This window comes from Aspergillus melleus, assembly GCF_016097325.1.
Source record: "Aspergillus melleus strain CBS 546.65 chromosome Unknown contig7, whole genome shotgun sequence".
Lineage (NCBI taxonomy): Eukaryota > Fungi > Ascomycota > Eurotiomycetes > Eurotiales > Aspergillaceae > Aspergillus > Aspergillus melleus.
In genome coordinates, this window is record NW_025763376.1 from 2,531,290 (window position 1) to 2,544,497 (window position 13,208).

General features: G+C 51.9%; 5 protein-coding genes and 1 non-coding gene across 6 annotated transcripts; 2 read left to right on the forward strand and 4 right to left on the reverse strand.

The window, feature by feature from the left end:
• Positions 1 to 193: 193 nt before the first annotated feature.
• Positions 194 to 1,320, reverse strand: LDX57_011823 (uncharacterized protein; the record flags this gene model as incomplete). The annotated part of the gene is made up of 2 exons (XM_046093565.1): positions 194 to 816; positions 894 to 1,320. 2 exons carry the CDS (start codon positions 1,318 to 1,320, stop codon positions 194 to 196), a joined length of 1,050 nt encoding a protein of 349 aa, XP_045949543.1.
• Positions 1,321 to 1,915: 595 nt separating this feature from the next.
• Positions 1,916 to 4,507, reverse strand: LDX57_011824 (putative homeobox and C2H2 transcription factor; the record flags this gene model as incomplete). The annotated part of the gene is made up of 1 exon (XM_046093566.1): positions 1,916 to 4,507. The coding sequence occupies one exon, from the start codon at positions 4,505 to 4,507 to the stop codon at positions 1,916 to 1,918; it is 2,592 nt and encodes an 863-aa protein (XP_045949544.1).
• A 1,271-nt stretch (positions 4,508 to 5,778) lies between these two features.
• Positions 5,779 to 5,850, reverse strand: LDX57_011825. The gene has a single exon. It is a non-coding gene; the product is annotated as a tRNA-Glu (tRNA).
• A 917-nt stretch (positions 5,851 to 6,767) lies between these two features.
• Positions 6,768 to 6,932, forward strand: LDX57_011826 (uncharacterized protein; the record flags this gene model as incomplete). The annotated part of the gene is made up of 1 exon (XM_046093567.1): positions 6,768 to 6,932. One exon carries the CDS (start codon positions 6,768 to 6,770, stop codon positions 6,930 to 6,932), a length of 165 nt encoding a protein of 54 aa, XP_045949545.1.
• Positions 6,933 to 7,850: 918 nt separating this feature from the next.
• Positions 7,851 to 8,712, reverse strand: LDX57_011827 (LamB/YcsF family protein; the record flags this gene model as incomplete). The annotated part of the gene is made up of 2 exons (XM_046093568.1): positions 7,851 to 8,561; positions 8,662 to 8,712. The coding sequence occupies 2 exons, from the start codon at positions 8,710 to 8,712 to the stop codon at positions 7,851 to 7,853; spliced, it is 762 nt and encodes a 253-aa protein (XP_045949546.1).
• A 421-nt stretch (positions 8,713 to 9,133) lies between these two features.
• On the forward strand, positions 9,134 to 13,207 carry LDX57_011828 (bifunctional urea carboxylase/allophanate hydrolase; the record flags this gene model as incomplete). The annotated part of the gene is made up of 7 exons (XM_046093569.1): positions 9,134 to 9,204; positions 9,284 to 9,403; positions 9,451 to 9,724; positions 9,778 to 10,498; positions 10,558 to 11,858; positions 11,916 to 12,069; positions 12,138 to 13,207. The coding sequence occupies 7 exons, from the start codon at positions 9,134 to 9,136 to the stop codon at positions 13,205 to 13,207; spliced, it is 3,711 nt and encodes a 1,236-aa protein (XP_045949547.1).
• Between the last annotated feature and the right edge of the window lies 1 nt (position 13,208).

The following is a 13,208-nucleotide window of genomic DNA, read 5'->3' on the forward strand; positions in this document are numbered from 1 at the left end:
CTTACTCGAGAATTAGTCTGCAGCGCAAAGGAATAGCTCAGAATAGTGATAGTCGTTGATTCATTAAAACCGCTCTCTAACCATACGCTACGATGCGCCAAAACAAAACCAACACCTACGCTCTATGCTAATAGATCACCAATCTAAAGTTGCAAGTGATTATAGCTCAAGCAAAGCAAGAGATTCTTTCCGCTCAGAATTGACCAGATGCCCGTTCCAGTTCCTGGTTTGGTCGAACAATGCCCAAAACCGTCATGCCTTCGCCAACGCCTTCGCAAATGCCTCCGGCAATGCCTTCTATCCACCACGCCAACAGGTTCGACGCTGCTATACCCATCTGTCCTTCTCGCATGCTTAATATGTCGAAGCCCACGTTGAGTCCATTCTTGGTCAAGCTGTCCGCAGCGCTAGCAGTTGCCGCAATCGTCCTCTCCGTAATATGATGGGACCTTTCAAACTGGTATATCTTCCGTATCATGATCTTGATGTAAGGCATGAGGAAGTGTAAGATGATGAAAAGTTGAAGAATAGCGGAGGCTAGTAGACGATGGAGATATGATCTTCTGGGGATGTTGACGTTTGCTTGTTGGTTTGGACCGCATGTTGCGCAAGGAGCGAGATCCACTGTGGTCGGGATGGACGCTTTGATCTTGACGGGTAAATTGCGCCTGATTCTGTCAGACTCCTCAGGGGTCAGATCTTTGGGGATGGCATCGAGAAGGTAGCCCAAAGCACTTATGTACATAGACCGCACTAGGCGATCGTCACAGGTTGGTTGTTGAGCTTCATAGCATGCATTCTGTAGGAAGCCAAGCGCTACGCACCAGTGTTATCCTTTTTTGTGTCGATCGAGGCGTCTGCCAGACATGAAAATCTTCGATAGTACAACATACCTGGGACTACTCGACCCCACCGTAACCCAGAGGCCGCCTCGTACTTGGACTTGGTGGGATCCACGACGCCTCTATTGCTGACCTCATTCGAAATGAAGACATCATTATTATTCATCATGCGCTCGGTGAATAATTCTGACTCTTGACTAGTACTGGTACTGCTAGAGCTTGTGGGACGCTGGGCGTCAGAGAAAACGGTTTCCAAGTCTGACTCAAAAGAGCCCGACGAGAGTGGCCGGCTCTCAACTTCTTGCGAAGCGACTTGGGTACGTAGTGCGTGCGGATAATCATTCGGTTCGACTGACTGGTCGGTCGAATGATATAGACGGGGTATGTGATGCTTGATAGACGCCGAGATAACAGGTAGAAGAAGTGTCAGTCCAGGTAGGTGGACATTGATGTCGCCCCAGTTCTTGCGTTTGTCCATTTCTTCTATCGGTGCGAATGATAAGAGAGAGCAGTGAGGGGTTCCGTTGGATCACGGCGGTAATGCGTATTTCTGACGCAGGAGGTTGCTGGATTAGAGTAGTAAAACTTAACGAATGCTCATGGACAATTAGCCATGGTAGAATAGTGAGTATGCAGTGACATGTGCGGCCATAACTAATTGAAGATAAAGGCCGCTGCTGTTGCAGATCAGAGAAAGTGGTAAATGAACGCCGGGGCGCAAAGACGAAGAAAAGAAAAGGAATAAGAAAAAAGTCTAGAGCAGAAGACAGAAAACGGCCGACAATCACATGTCAGCCCATGACGAGCCCCACGTGCCTTCCTTGTCTTATCTTAACCGCTCGGCCTATCAACACTCCGGCTTGCACGCCCTCCGAAAGATCACGATTGTTTAGAATTGCATTGCAAATGACTAACTACAAAATTACGTTGTCAGGTATAAAAGCAGCCAACGGGTCATTCGATGCCAGACGCTCGTGTCACGCTCATACTGAATGTGACTTTTTTTCATCGACCTCATTAGCGTCCCCCTGTACTTTCTCGATTGTCAAACAGTTCCAGCCTTGGCTGATACTTCAGACTCCACTCCTACCAGGATACTGAACTCCCTGGGAAAGTCCCAATTCTTCAAGCGGGGCGGCATCCGTCATCAAAGAATCGGGTTGTTTCGGAGGACTGGGGATGGCAATTGGCGCAGACGCAAGATTAGCAGATGGCATGGTTCCTAGTTCTCCTGGATCAAATCCACCCCCATTTCCTCTGCCTCCCTCATAGTCTAACTCTTGCAGATCTTCCAAATCAAGTTCGTCATAGTTTTCATTCAATCGTTGGAGGAATTCCGGGTCGAATCCCATTTGTATGAATGGGTCAGATGACCCACTCAAAGCTGTCGAAAAGGATGAAGGTCCAGCAGAGAAACTGCTTCCCCAGTCGGTGGATAGCCCAGAGTGTGTAGGGGGAGGCATCATCCCAGCACTGCCGGCATAGCTATTAGCCGAACTTCCCGGGATACTTGCGGCGACTGAAGATTGGCCAGTCCCCAGTAATGCTGGGCTCTGGAAGCCAGATCCAAGATTGCCTGGGCTAAAAGGTCGTTGGTAACGCAGGGATCTTGCCGATAAGTTGGTCTCTAGTGGAGCTTGAGTTAAACCCCCATGCGCCGCGAAGGGGGGCCGCATGCCCAGATTTGCGAATTGGATGTGATCTGAGCCGGGAACGATATCGATGCCGGTGTCGCGCTTGAGAATGCTAAGCCATACAGGGTTATCGGCGCATGTCTGATTCCAGCGGTCATCGGTACCATAAACGATACGACGCGCTTCATCCTGCAGCATCAGATCTGTTGGTATGACGCCCGAAGCCCTCTGGCTATCAACGTATGCCGTGAGTTCGCGTTGAAGTCGTTGGAAGCAATTGGCATCGGTCGGTACATTGAGATCCTGTGCCGGGCGTCCTTTGATATGTGAGGTCGTGTAAGGATCTAAAGTATATCGTTCTTCGCCATTTAGATAAGGTGGCATGGCGTTTTCGACCAGGCTCTGCACGAGCGGGTCGAAACCCCAGTCACCTTGCCATTGGGTCATGTCGGCACCATTTTTGAAGTGTGCGGCTAGATGATCGGTTCGGCCTTTCCAAGTGGTAAGAATTGTTCCACAAAAACCGCATCGAGATCGAATTTCGCAAGTATTACTTCGCCAGGTGTCCATGGAGGAGTGGAATTTAACGTTATGCATCAATCTCAGGTGCTGGTTGAGATGATCCTTTCGGTAGAAGGTCCGCTCCGCGGGGGTCTTCTCCTGGCAGGAACTGTAGTTGTGCGATTCTAGATGATCATTGTCTGGGTTGGTTGCCATACAGAAGACACAACGATTGGCTCCATCTATAAAAGCCACGCCTCCAAAGGGCGAGCAGGTCCATTTCTCGAGGGCTAAGTGCAGCGACTTTTCATGCCGCTGCCAGTCATACTTTGTTTGGAAGGAGTCGGCGCAGAAGGTACATTGAAAGACACGACCACTTCGGGCTTTCTGTTGATTGAGGGTATTCACCGACGGAGAGGGTTTGCGACGACGACGGCGCTCTTTTCGATCCATTGAGCCAAATGACCCAAGGGAGGAGCGATGGGAAAAGGCAGACGCAAAGGATAGGTCAGATACAGATGAACGACTTGCAGAACGGCTTGTTTCTCGACTGCTGATGGATGGGGTATGAAACATATTAGAATTGGCATGGCTTGAGTCATTGCTAGACCCAGCCTTCCGAGAAGGGTAAGGCACGTGACCCGACTGGGACGATCGGTGCCGGACAGAGTCCAGCGACGTGTTGACCAGGGCACGCAAAATATCCGTCTTGGTAGCAGGTTCGTTTTCGGGGGGAGAGTGCTTCCAACGTTCCAGGGGAGTCATAAGTGTGAGGTCCAAAGGTGACTGTCCGGGGATATCCACGGCTCCGGGAACGGGAGAGCTGCTGCGCGGGGGCGGTCGAACTTTTCCACGCCGTCTAGCGTTGGCAAGCCAATTGCAGATTTGAGTACGCTTCAGCCCTGTGCGTTGCTTCAATTCATCTTTCTCGCGGTCATTGGGGTAGGGATGGTCGCTATGGTCTTGGAGCCACGTCTTCAGAACTCGAACCGCGTCCCGTGAAAGCCGAGAAGTGCTCTTCCTTCCCCGGGAGTCGGTGTCTTCAGGGAACCCGATTCCAGTCACCGATTTGAGCACCTTAATTCCAGTTAAACCACCCGTCGGGATATCGATATTCTCGTTGATCGGGTCTAATGTGTCCAGAAACTTGCCGGGTTTCTTGGCATGAGTGAAGCTGCACTTCCGATAGAGGGAAATGCAGCAGGTACAGCCATTTTGCATCATGACACCCCTCTTCGCAACGAAGCAATCCAGACCCATGTTTCGGCAGAAGTCGCAGGGCTCTTTGGCGGGAGACATGGGGTAGATGCCATCCAGAGCCGCAGCGTCGGGCGCATCTTGCGCGGGTGGTTTTGCGACGTTCTGGGTCGGCTCTTGGGGGTCATGAGGAAATTCCAGGTCTTGTTCTAGAGCAAGGGAGTCGAAGTTTGCGACGGCGTCGTGCTCGTCCAGCTCGATCGCGTCGGAAGCCACATCGTCGTCCCTCAAATGGGAACCAAACGAGGCCTCGTCGAAGTCGAAGTACTCCATTGGCACGTGGGTACTCCGATTTAGTTCGGAGACGAGCGTACGTTCCTGCCCAAACAGATCAAGAAGACGACAATTGTAGTCAGGGCAGCATCAATCAAGAAATGAAGTGAGACAATAATAACGAGAAGAATTATTTACACAGCACAAGAGGGGAGTGGAGGAGTGAAGGATGGATGAGCATGTCAGCTCGAAGAAAAGGGTATGTTTTTTCGTCTGGGGTATCAAAAGCAAGCCGAACTGGCGCATGGGCTATGCAGTCCGTCCAGCGGACTGCTAGCACCTTCCACCAAGGTCGTGGAGCCAGCATTCGTCCTGTTAGGGCCAGGCAGGACCAACAAAGTGTCCACTTACTCCGTACTCAGGAAGCATTCCCATTGCAGGGGGGTCAAATCTTCCATTCGTCCCCTTCAGTCAACCACGGAACGCGGCAAGGCTTCTGGTTCGTTCGTGGGAGGGGAAAAAGGCGAGGAATGGAGTCGGTCACGTTGGCTGCGCGCCCTTCCAATGACAGCGCCATGCCTAATCCGGATAGTCTGGTCCGTGCGGGGCATGGAAGACCACGCCCACCCTAACCGCATGGGGAAGGGATGAATCACATCGTTAGAACAACGATATCGGAGCTTATCAATCCCTTTCGAGTTCGTATATCACCAACAGTATGGTGTGGGTGTATTTGTGCTCCGGACGCACTACGGAATACGAGGGCACCAGACCCTGTTTCATTGATCCCTCGAAGGGACCGCGATGACGTGCCGCTACAACCATCGCACCATTTAATCAGTGCGCGGAGTTGGCGGCTTCCTCCCCATGCATTAATATATTTAGAGAGTGGAGCAGAATCCTCTTGCCTGGAAGTTAATCTTTTCTTAAAAGGACATTCTGCCAGGGATTATAATGGTCGCAAGTCGCAAGCCTAGCTTTCTCCGTACCCGCATTTAATGGGGGCCGTTGCAAACACTTTGTTGCCATTGCAGTTAATAATGATGTTGATGGTTCGATCTGTATGAGATTCTAGATTGGTCAATTGTATCTTATCAGCAGACGCCAGAGTGAGAATTGAGCCTGGAAACTATCTATGGCTTTTTGGTTTGGGTAAAAAGAAGGATGCGGTATCTGGTTCGGCATATATGGCACGTGCAAACGGCGGTTGGTAAAGGAACCCAAACTCTAGTAGATCACGAACCATAACTCAGCGGGACAAAAAGTGAAGTGGTGCTGGTGATGAGTGGCCTCAGAAGCGCCTAAAAAGAAAAAAGAAATGGACTTGATATTTCCGATACGGGGAATCGAACCCCGAGCTGCCGTGTGAGAGACGGCGATGTTAACCATTACACCATATCGGATTGTTGTTGTAACCTGTGTCAGGCTTATGCTTTATCACTCTCGGAGAAAGCTTTCTTTTGCCAACAATGCCGGAGCTTTGACAATAGACCGGCCTTTGTTGATTCAAATACAAGGCTGTCCCATCATACGCCGGCAAGGGATGATGCTTCAATTCACATGACACCTGCTCACGGACCTCTAAGCAACATCCCAATTAACCGGCGCGGCATCCTCAACTTAAGGATAAAGTAGCCAAACCTCCGCGTCTGGCTTAAGCAATTATCCCATGGCAGCCGGTATCAGACCACCTGGGAGTCTCCTCTTACGCCGCCGCCAACCACAGAGAAGCCCCTATCAATGAACGCCCAACGCGTCATCAAACAGCTACAACTTCATCGCTCACATCATCAGCTGAGCCCATGGTGGGAGGTTCGACTTAGACCACAAACTTACGAACAAGTACTAGATATTCTGAGGGCTGATAAATCTCTCAACAATTACGTGGAGGACAAGGTGCGGTGAGCACGCCATGGTTTCCTACCAGAAAAACAAACACTCCCTAAACATCTGTCTTAGATACGACTACGACATCCGTCATCATCACTTCATAGTCCGAGTACCATATCCCTTACATGAAGTTTTTCCCACAAAGGTAGCGAATAATATATTGCAACAAATCAGGCAATTTCAACGAAAAAGTGGCCCTGTCGGAAAGTTCGCTCTCGGACTAGATCACTTTGGCTCATCACGAATCCTTTTGCCTGAAGAAGCAAATAATGGGGAGCAAGCATTCACCAGACGGGAACCAGATATATCTTTTGGGCATGATCAAGCATGCTACCCTGGTGTTGTCCTCGAGGTTTGCTATTCGCAGAAGAGCAAAAGCGTCTCTTATCTGGCAGATGATTATATACTTAACACAGATGGGCGTATCAATATGGTCATTGCCTTGGATATTGATTATCCGGGCTCACAGATAGCAAGCTTTACGGTCTGGCAGCCGGAAATTTCTTGCGTGGATGGCGCAAAGGAGCTCCGCGCAAAGGCTGTGATAGAAGCCGAGGTATGTCTTCTCCCCGGTAAGCACAAGCAAGAAGCTTAAATCGGCATAGGCCTTTCGAAAAGACGATGGATCCCCTGTTGAAGGGGTGACCTTGCATATTCCTCTGCGAGAATTTGCACCAAAAGAGCTATGGCAAAGCTATGGCAACATAGATCAAGATATACGCATTTCGTCTCGACAGCTTTGCGATTTTCTCGCAGGCGCTGAATCCAGGCAGCGGGCGCAGACCCAACAGGCAGGGATTGTTCATCGGATAGAGCCTGGCATTCTGAAACGACGTCGACCTCGAATCCCATCGGAAAATCTCAGCTCTGAAGATGAAGGACAGACCAACAAAAGGACGAGGGGGGGGTAATAAGCGTGATAGTCAAACCAGTGATTACCGCCCGGGCTCCTCGTCTGGTGACTCGACGAATCTAAGAATGTAATGAGCAGAGCCCGAGAAATGGACAAACACGATGCAAAATTGTTTAAATGGGCCCAGTATCACTTGCAGCTCTTGGCCCTTACCTTCTCCAAAGAGAGGGAACAACTGCCGATTAGCCTCTGGATGCGAACCGCAAGCCCCAGTTCACCGGGAAAAGATCACAACCTGTCGAGATCTGTCGGCAGGAAACAGTCAGCTGATTTCGTTCCTCCCCAAACCCAGATCACCATGGCATTACTTGAAGCTTGATGTTGCAGGATCTTATGAGAGGGTAAGTCGATGAAAAGGCGTTTCAGAAGAAAGGAATGCGGGACACTCCAGAAGGGAGACCAATGGAAAATGGGGCTATTGTTTGTCTAGGGCTTCGAAACAATCGTATTACTGGAAAACAGACTGATCAGAACGATAGATGACGTCATTCATATATGAGCCGGTCATAAATAGTTACTCTACATTATCGGGATTGACTTGCAGGTTAGATGAGTGTTTTTTTTATTCGCATATTTACAAGGCCATGTTCAGGAAATCGTTCATTTTCCATGCTTCTGGTTGAACTCATCCGCCACCCGTCTTGTCGTGGTGATGATATCGACACAACCGGGAGAATCAGAGTGACAACAGATGGACAGAGGATACTTCTTCAAAGGCAGCTGCACCGTGCTACCATCGGTTGCAGTCACCGATTGCTCCTCGATCTGCTGTCGCACGTGTTTTTCCAGCTCCCCAAGGTCCCAAGGTTTCTTCTTCCGGTCAATCACCAGCATACCCTTCGAATCATACTTGACGTCACCGTATAGTTCCGCCCAGAACTCGATTCCCAGGTCCGTCGCCGCCTTTTCCATTTGTGTTCCGGCCAGTCCGAACACCGGCACACCCTTGGGAATCCCCAGCATCACCGCCTTGGCCACCTCGTAGTCGCGACACATCATGCCGTACAACACCCCGTGGGGTTTGACGTGGTGGAGAGGCACGGCCTCGCGGTCCAGGAAGCCCTGGAGAGCGCCCACCTGGTAGATGGTCATCGCGGTGAGCTCCTCCGGCGAGAGTTTCATCTCCCGTCGCCCGAACCCTTGGAGATCCGGTAGTCCGGGATGGGCCCCCATTCGGACGTTGTGGGCTTTACAGTTCCGGACGGTCTCCATCATGATCAAAGGATCGCCACCGTGGAACCCACATGCGATGTTGGCGATGTCGATCATGGGGAGGAGTTCTAGGTCGGGGCCACATGTCCAGTTGCCGTACTGTGAAGGCGTTAGTCGACCTGAGGAGGTATCAGGATGTCTTTTATCCAGAGGCAGAGAAGAGAGAAAAAAGCAGAGATAAAGAGCAGGGAATGCTTACGGCTTCTCCCATGTCGCAGTTGAGCAATGCTTTCTGCTGTATCGGCGCCATTATGGTTCTCTTCAATTGCGTCGAATCCAAAGTAAACTAATATGGAATGCAATCGATCGAGAATGAAGAAGAGCAGGAAGATACTTCAGTCAAATGTGAAGAAATAAATAGTGTGGGTGAATCAACCTCGTGAAGCAGTCGAAGGAGGGGTGGTGATTCTTATCGACTCCGCCCGCGACTCCAAAGTCTCCAACTGCAGATCCCCCCGCGTGCAACTCCAACCTGAAGCTGCCGAACCGACTTATCGTCCACGCCTGATTCGTACTGCTGCTGTGAAGGGAACGCTCCGTCATTGGATCCTACCACCGAGAGTTTGTATCATGCCAGACGAGGCAATGGCATCTATCCTCTATTTAACGGGCTTGACCGTCCGATCTGTTGAGGCACATGGCACTGCCCCTCGTTGCGTCAATCGTTCACGATGGGTGCCTTGAGGACATTATTGATCGCCAACCGTGGTGAAATCGCGGTGAGAATCTTGAAAACAGCCAAGTAAGGGAGCCTTTGGTTCTATCTTGATCTTCCTCTCCGGCAGCGACCGGGTTCGACAACCGCTAACCGCCAGCATCAGGAAGTTGGATATTCGGACCATTGCTGTCTATACCGAGCCAGACGCAGCTTCTACTCATGTTCACCTGGCCGACGAGGCATTTCTCCTCTCCGGGTCACCCTCAAAGGCGTACATTGACGGGTAGGTTTCATCGATCCGGATCTGATGTCATAGCTGACCCTAGCCAGTGACCAAATCATTGAGATCGCCAAGCAAAACCATGTAGACGCGATTATTCCAGGCTACGGATTCCTGTCGGAAAATGCAGACTTTGCTAGAGCTGTGGATGCCGCTGGCATGGTTTTCGCTGGCCCTTCGCCGGAGAGCATCGAGGCTTTCGGTCTGAAGCACACTGCACGAGATCTTGCCACAAAAGCCGGCGTCCCCATTGTACCCGGCTCACAGGGTCTGGTGACGAGTGAGGATGAAGCGGTAGCGATTTCGAAGAATCTGGGATTTCCGGTAGAGTGTGCGATCGCGGTATATGTGCATCGACAAGGCTAACTGCATCCCAGGTCATGCTGAAGGCTACGGCTGGCGGAGGTGGAATGGGTTTGCTGACGTGTAACACCGAGAAAGAAGTTCGCGAATCCTTTGCTACCGTCAGGTCTCGAGGGGAGGCCCTATTCAAGAATGCCGGGATGTTCATTGAGCGTTATTACCCCTCGAGCCATCACATCGAAGTCCAGGTCTTCGGTAACGGCAACGGCAAGGCCATTGCCATTGGTGAGCGCGAATGTTCAATTCAGAGACGTCACCAGAAAGTCATTGAAGAATGTCCGAGTCCCTTCGTGACGAGAAACCCGGGCCTTAGGCAAAAGCTGTGTGATGCTGCGGTCAGCCTAGCGGAGTCAATCAAATATGGCTCGGCCGGTACTGTGGAGTATCTCGTGGATGACGAAACAGGCTCGTTCTTCTTTCTCGAAATGAACACTCGTCTGCAGGTCGAGCATGGAATTACAGAACTTTGCTATGGAGTTGACCTCGTGGAGCTCATGTTGAAACAGGCAGATGCTCAGCTTTCGGGCAACAGAGGCGTAGAGGCAACCTTCCTTGCCGGAATTCCCGTTGATACCCCGTCAGGCGCAGCCATCGAAGCCAGAGTCTATGCCGAGAACCCAGTCAGAGATTTTGTCCCGTGCCCTGGAACCTTGCAGAGCGTTGAATGGAAAGAGCTTCCCGGTTCTAGAATAGATACGTGGGTCTACAGAGGGGTGAAGATATCGGCCAACTATGGTGCGTTTGCCATGAAACCATCAAACCATATCGAAGAGCCACACTAACAGCATGACCAGATCCACTGCTTGCAAAAGTCATGTTCCATGCACCCGACCGGCAACAGGCCATCGAGGGCATGAGGCAAATACTACTTGAATCACGCATCTGCGGCCCTCCCACAAACCTAGAGTTTCTGGCCGAGATACTTGCTGCCGAGAAATTCGTTGCTGGAAACACGCTGACCAAGTTCTTGGAATCGTTCGAGTATAATCTGTCAGCTATCGATGTTATCTCCGGCGGTGCCTACACTCTGATCGAAGATTGGCCTGGTCGTCCGACCTTAGGACGAGGCTTCTGCCATTCCGGGCCAATGGACCCTTTCGCATTCCGCATTGCAAACGCCCTTGTAGGCAACTCGGCCGGCGTCGAGGCGCTGGAAATCACACTGAGTGGACCGGAGTTGCGGTTCCTAGGGCCATCGATAGTTTCTATCTGCGGTGCGTCAGTTGAAGCCAAACTCGACGACAAGCCTATCCGCATGTGGTCAAGAATTCAGGTAGCTGCGGGACAGCGCTTGAAAATCGGAAAGACCACCGGAAATGGCTGCAGAGCCTACCTCGCCATATACGGGGGATTCCTGAACGTTGCCGAGTGGTTTGGATCGAAGTCCACGTCGCCAATGGTTGGCGTGGGAGGCTACCAGGGTCGGCAGCTTGCGCCGGGTGATCTTCTGTCCATTACTAGTCAGGTTCCAGAAGTCCAGGGTGAGCTTTCGATACCGGAGGCCCTTATTCCCATGTACCCCGATAGCTGGGAAATCATGGCCATGCCGGGGCCTTACGACGAGGGCTATCTCGCCCCGGAAAGCATCGATATGCTCTATGAAACGGACTGGAAAATATCTCACAATGCGGCCCGCGGTGGAATTCGCCTGATTGGACCCAAACCCAAATGGGCCCGTTCTGATGGAGGCGAAGGTGGTGCTCATCCGTCCAATTTGATTGAATATGGCTATGCGATAGGGTCTCTTAACTGGACGGGCGACGACCCCGTCATCTTCCCTCAAGATGGCCCGGATTTCGGTGGCTTCATCACTAGCCATACGATTGTGAAAGCCGACCTTTGGAAGCTCGGTCAGGTCAAAGCCGGTGATACCTTGAAATATAGAGCGGTTTCGCTGGCAGATGCCGTCGCAGCTCGCAAGGAAAGGGAAAAGTTTATCTCTCAAATCGAGGAGGGTTGTCGTAATGGCAACCTAAGCGGCATCAAGCCAGTGACTGATCGCCTCCCTCCAGTATTGACCACCGAGACTCGCGGGTCTGGTCTGGTTCACCAGATCCAAGAGAAGGGAAGCCAGCCACTGGTATCATATCGACAGGTACGTCCCACCTACAGAGTCAAACCAAATCACACAGGACTGACAAGTCTCCTACAGGCAGGAGATGACTATATGTTGATTGACTACGGCCATGGCTCTTTCGACCTGAACCACCGCTGCAGAGTGACGTCTCTCAAGAAGATGCTCACCGAAGCCAAGGGAGACATAACATTCTCTACCGGACTAATCTCAATGGTTGGATGTGGCAACTGTAAGACGTCTCCCTCCCACCCAAAGCTACCATCCCTCCAATCCCAAACTAACCACCCCCCCAAACAGCCCTAATGCTCTACTACGACGGCACCAAAATCCCCCAAGCCACCCTCCTCACCTACCTCACCAGCCTAGAAACGCAACTCGGCGACCTCCGCCGCGCCAAAATGCCCAGCCGCCTCTTCAAACTGCCCTTAACCTTCGAAAGCCAGCGCCAAAAAGACGCCCTAACCCGCTACATAGAAACCCAACGTCCCTACGCCTCCTACCTCCCCGACAACATGTCCTTCGTCGCAAAGAACAACGCCTTCACGAAGTCCGAGTTCGAAAACATCTACCTCACCGCGCACCTCATGGTCGTCTCCGTCGGATTCTTCACTGCCCTCCCGCTCGCCTTACCCGTCGACCCCCGGCAGCGGATGAACTGTCCCAAAATGAACCCGAGTCGGGTATACACGCCCGCAGGCTCGGTCTCGTGGGGCGGCAGCTGCATGGCGCTGTATAATGTCGATTCACCCGGCGGGTATCAAATGACGGGGATGACGATTCCGGGGGTGGACATCCTGGGCTCGAAGCGCGGGTATACGGCGAGTAGGCCGTGGCTGTTTGAGGAGTTCGATCAGATCACGTTCTATCGCGTCGAGGAGGATGAGTATGAGCGGTTTCTTGCGCGGTTTAATAGCGGGCGGTATGAGTATGAGTGGGAGGAGGTGGTGTTTGATATGGCGGAGCATAATAAGCTGCTAGACGAGACGAGGGATGAGGTTACCGCGATCCGCGCGAGACAGCGCCAGGCGCAGACGGAGATGGATCAACTAGAGAACGAGCTATTGGAGCGGTGGGCGAGGGAGAAAGCGGAGAAGGGTGTGCCGGTGGACGAGGTGGAGAGTTTGCTCAAGGATCCGGATGTGATGGCTGTGGATGCGCCGTTGAATGCGAATGTGTGGAAGGTGGAGGTGAAGCAGGGGGAGAAGCTTGGGGAGAATCATCTCGTGGTGGTGCTGGAGGCGATGAAGCTGGAGATCGCGGTGAGGGCGGAGCCGGAGGTTGTGGGTGCTTCGGTCGAGAAGGTCCTGGTGCAGCCGGGGGATTCAATCGAGGCTGGGAAGCCGTTGGTGTTGGTGAGGAAGGCTTGAC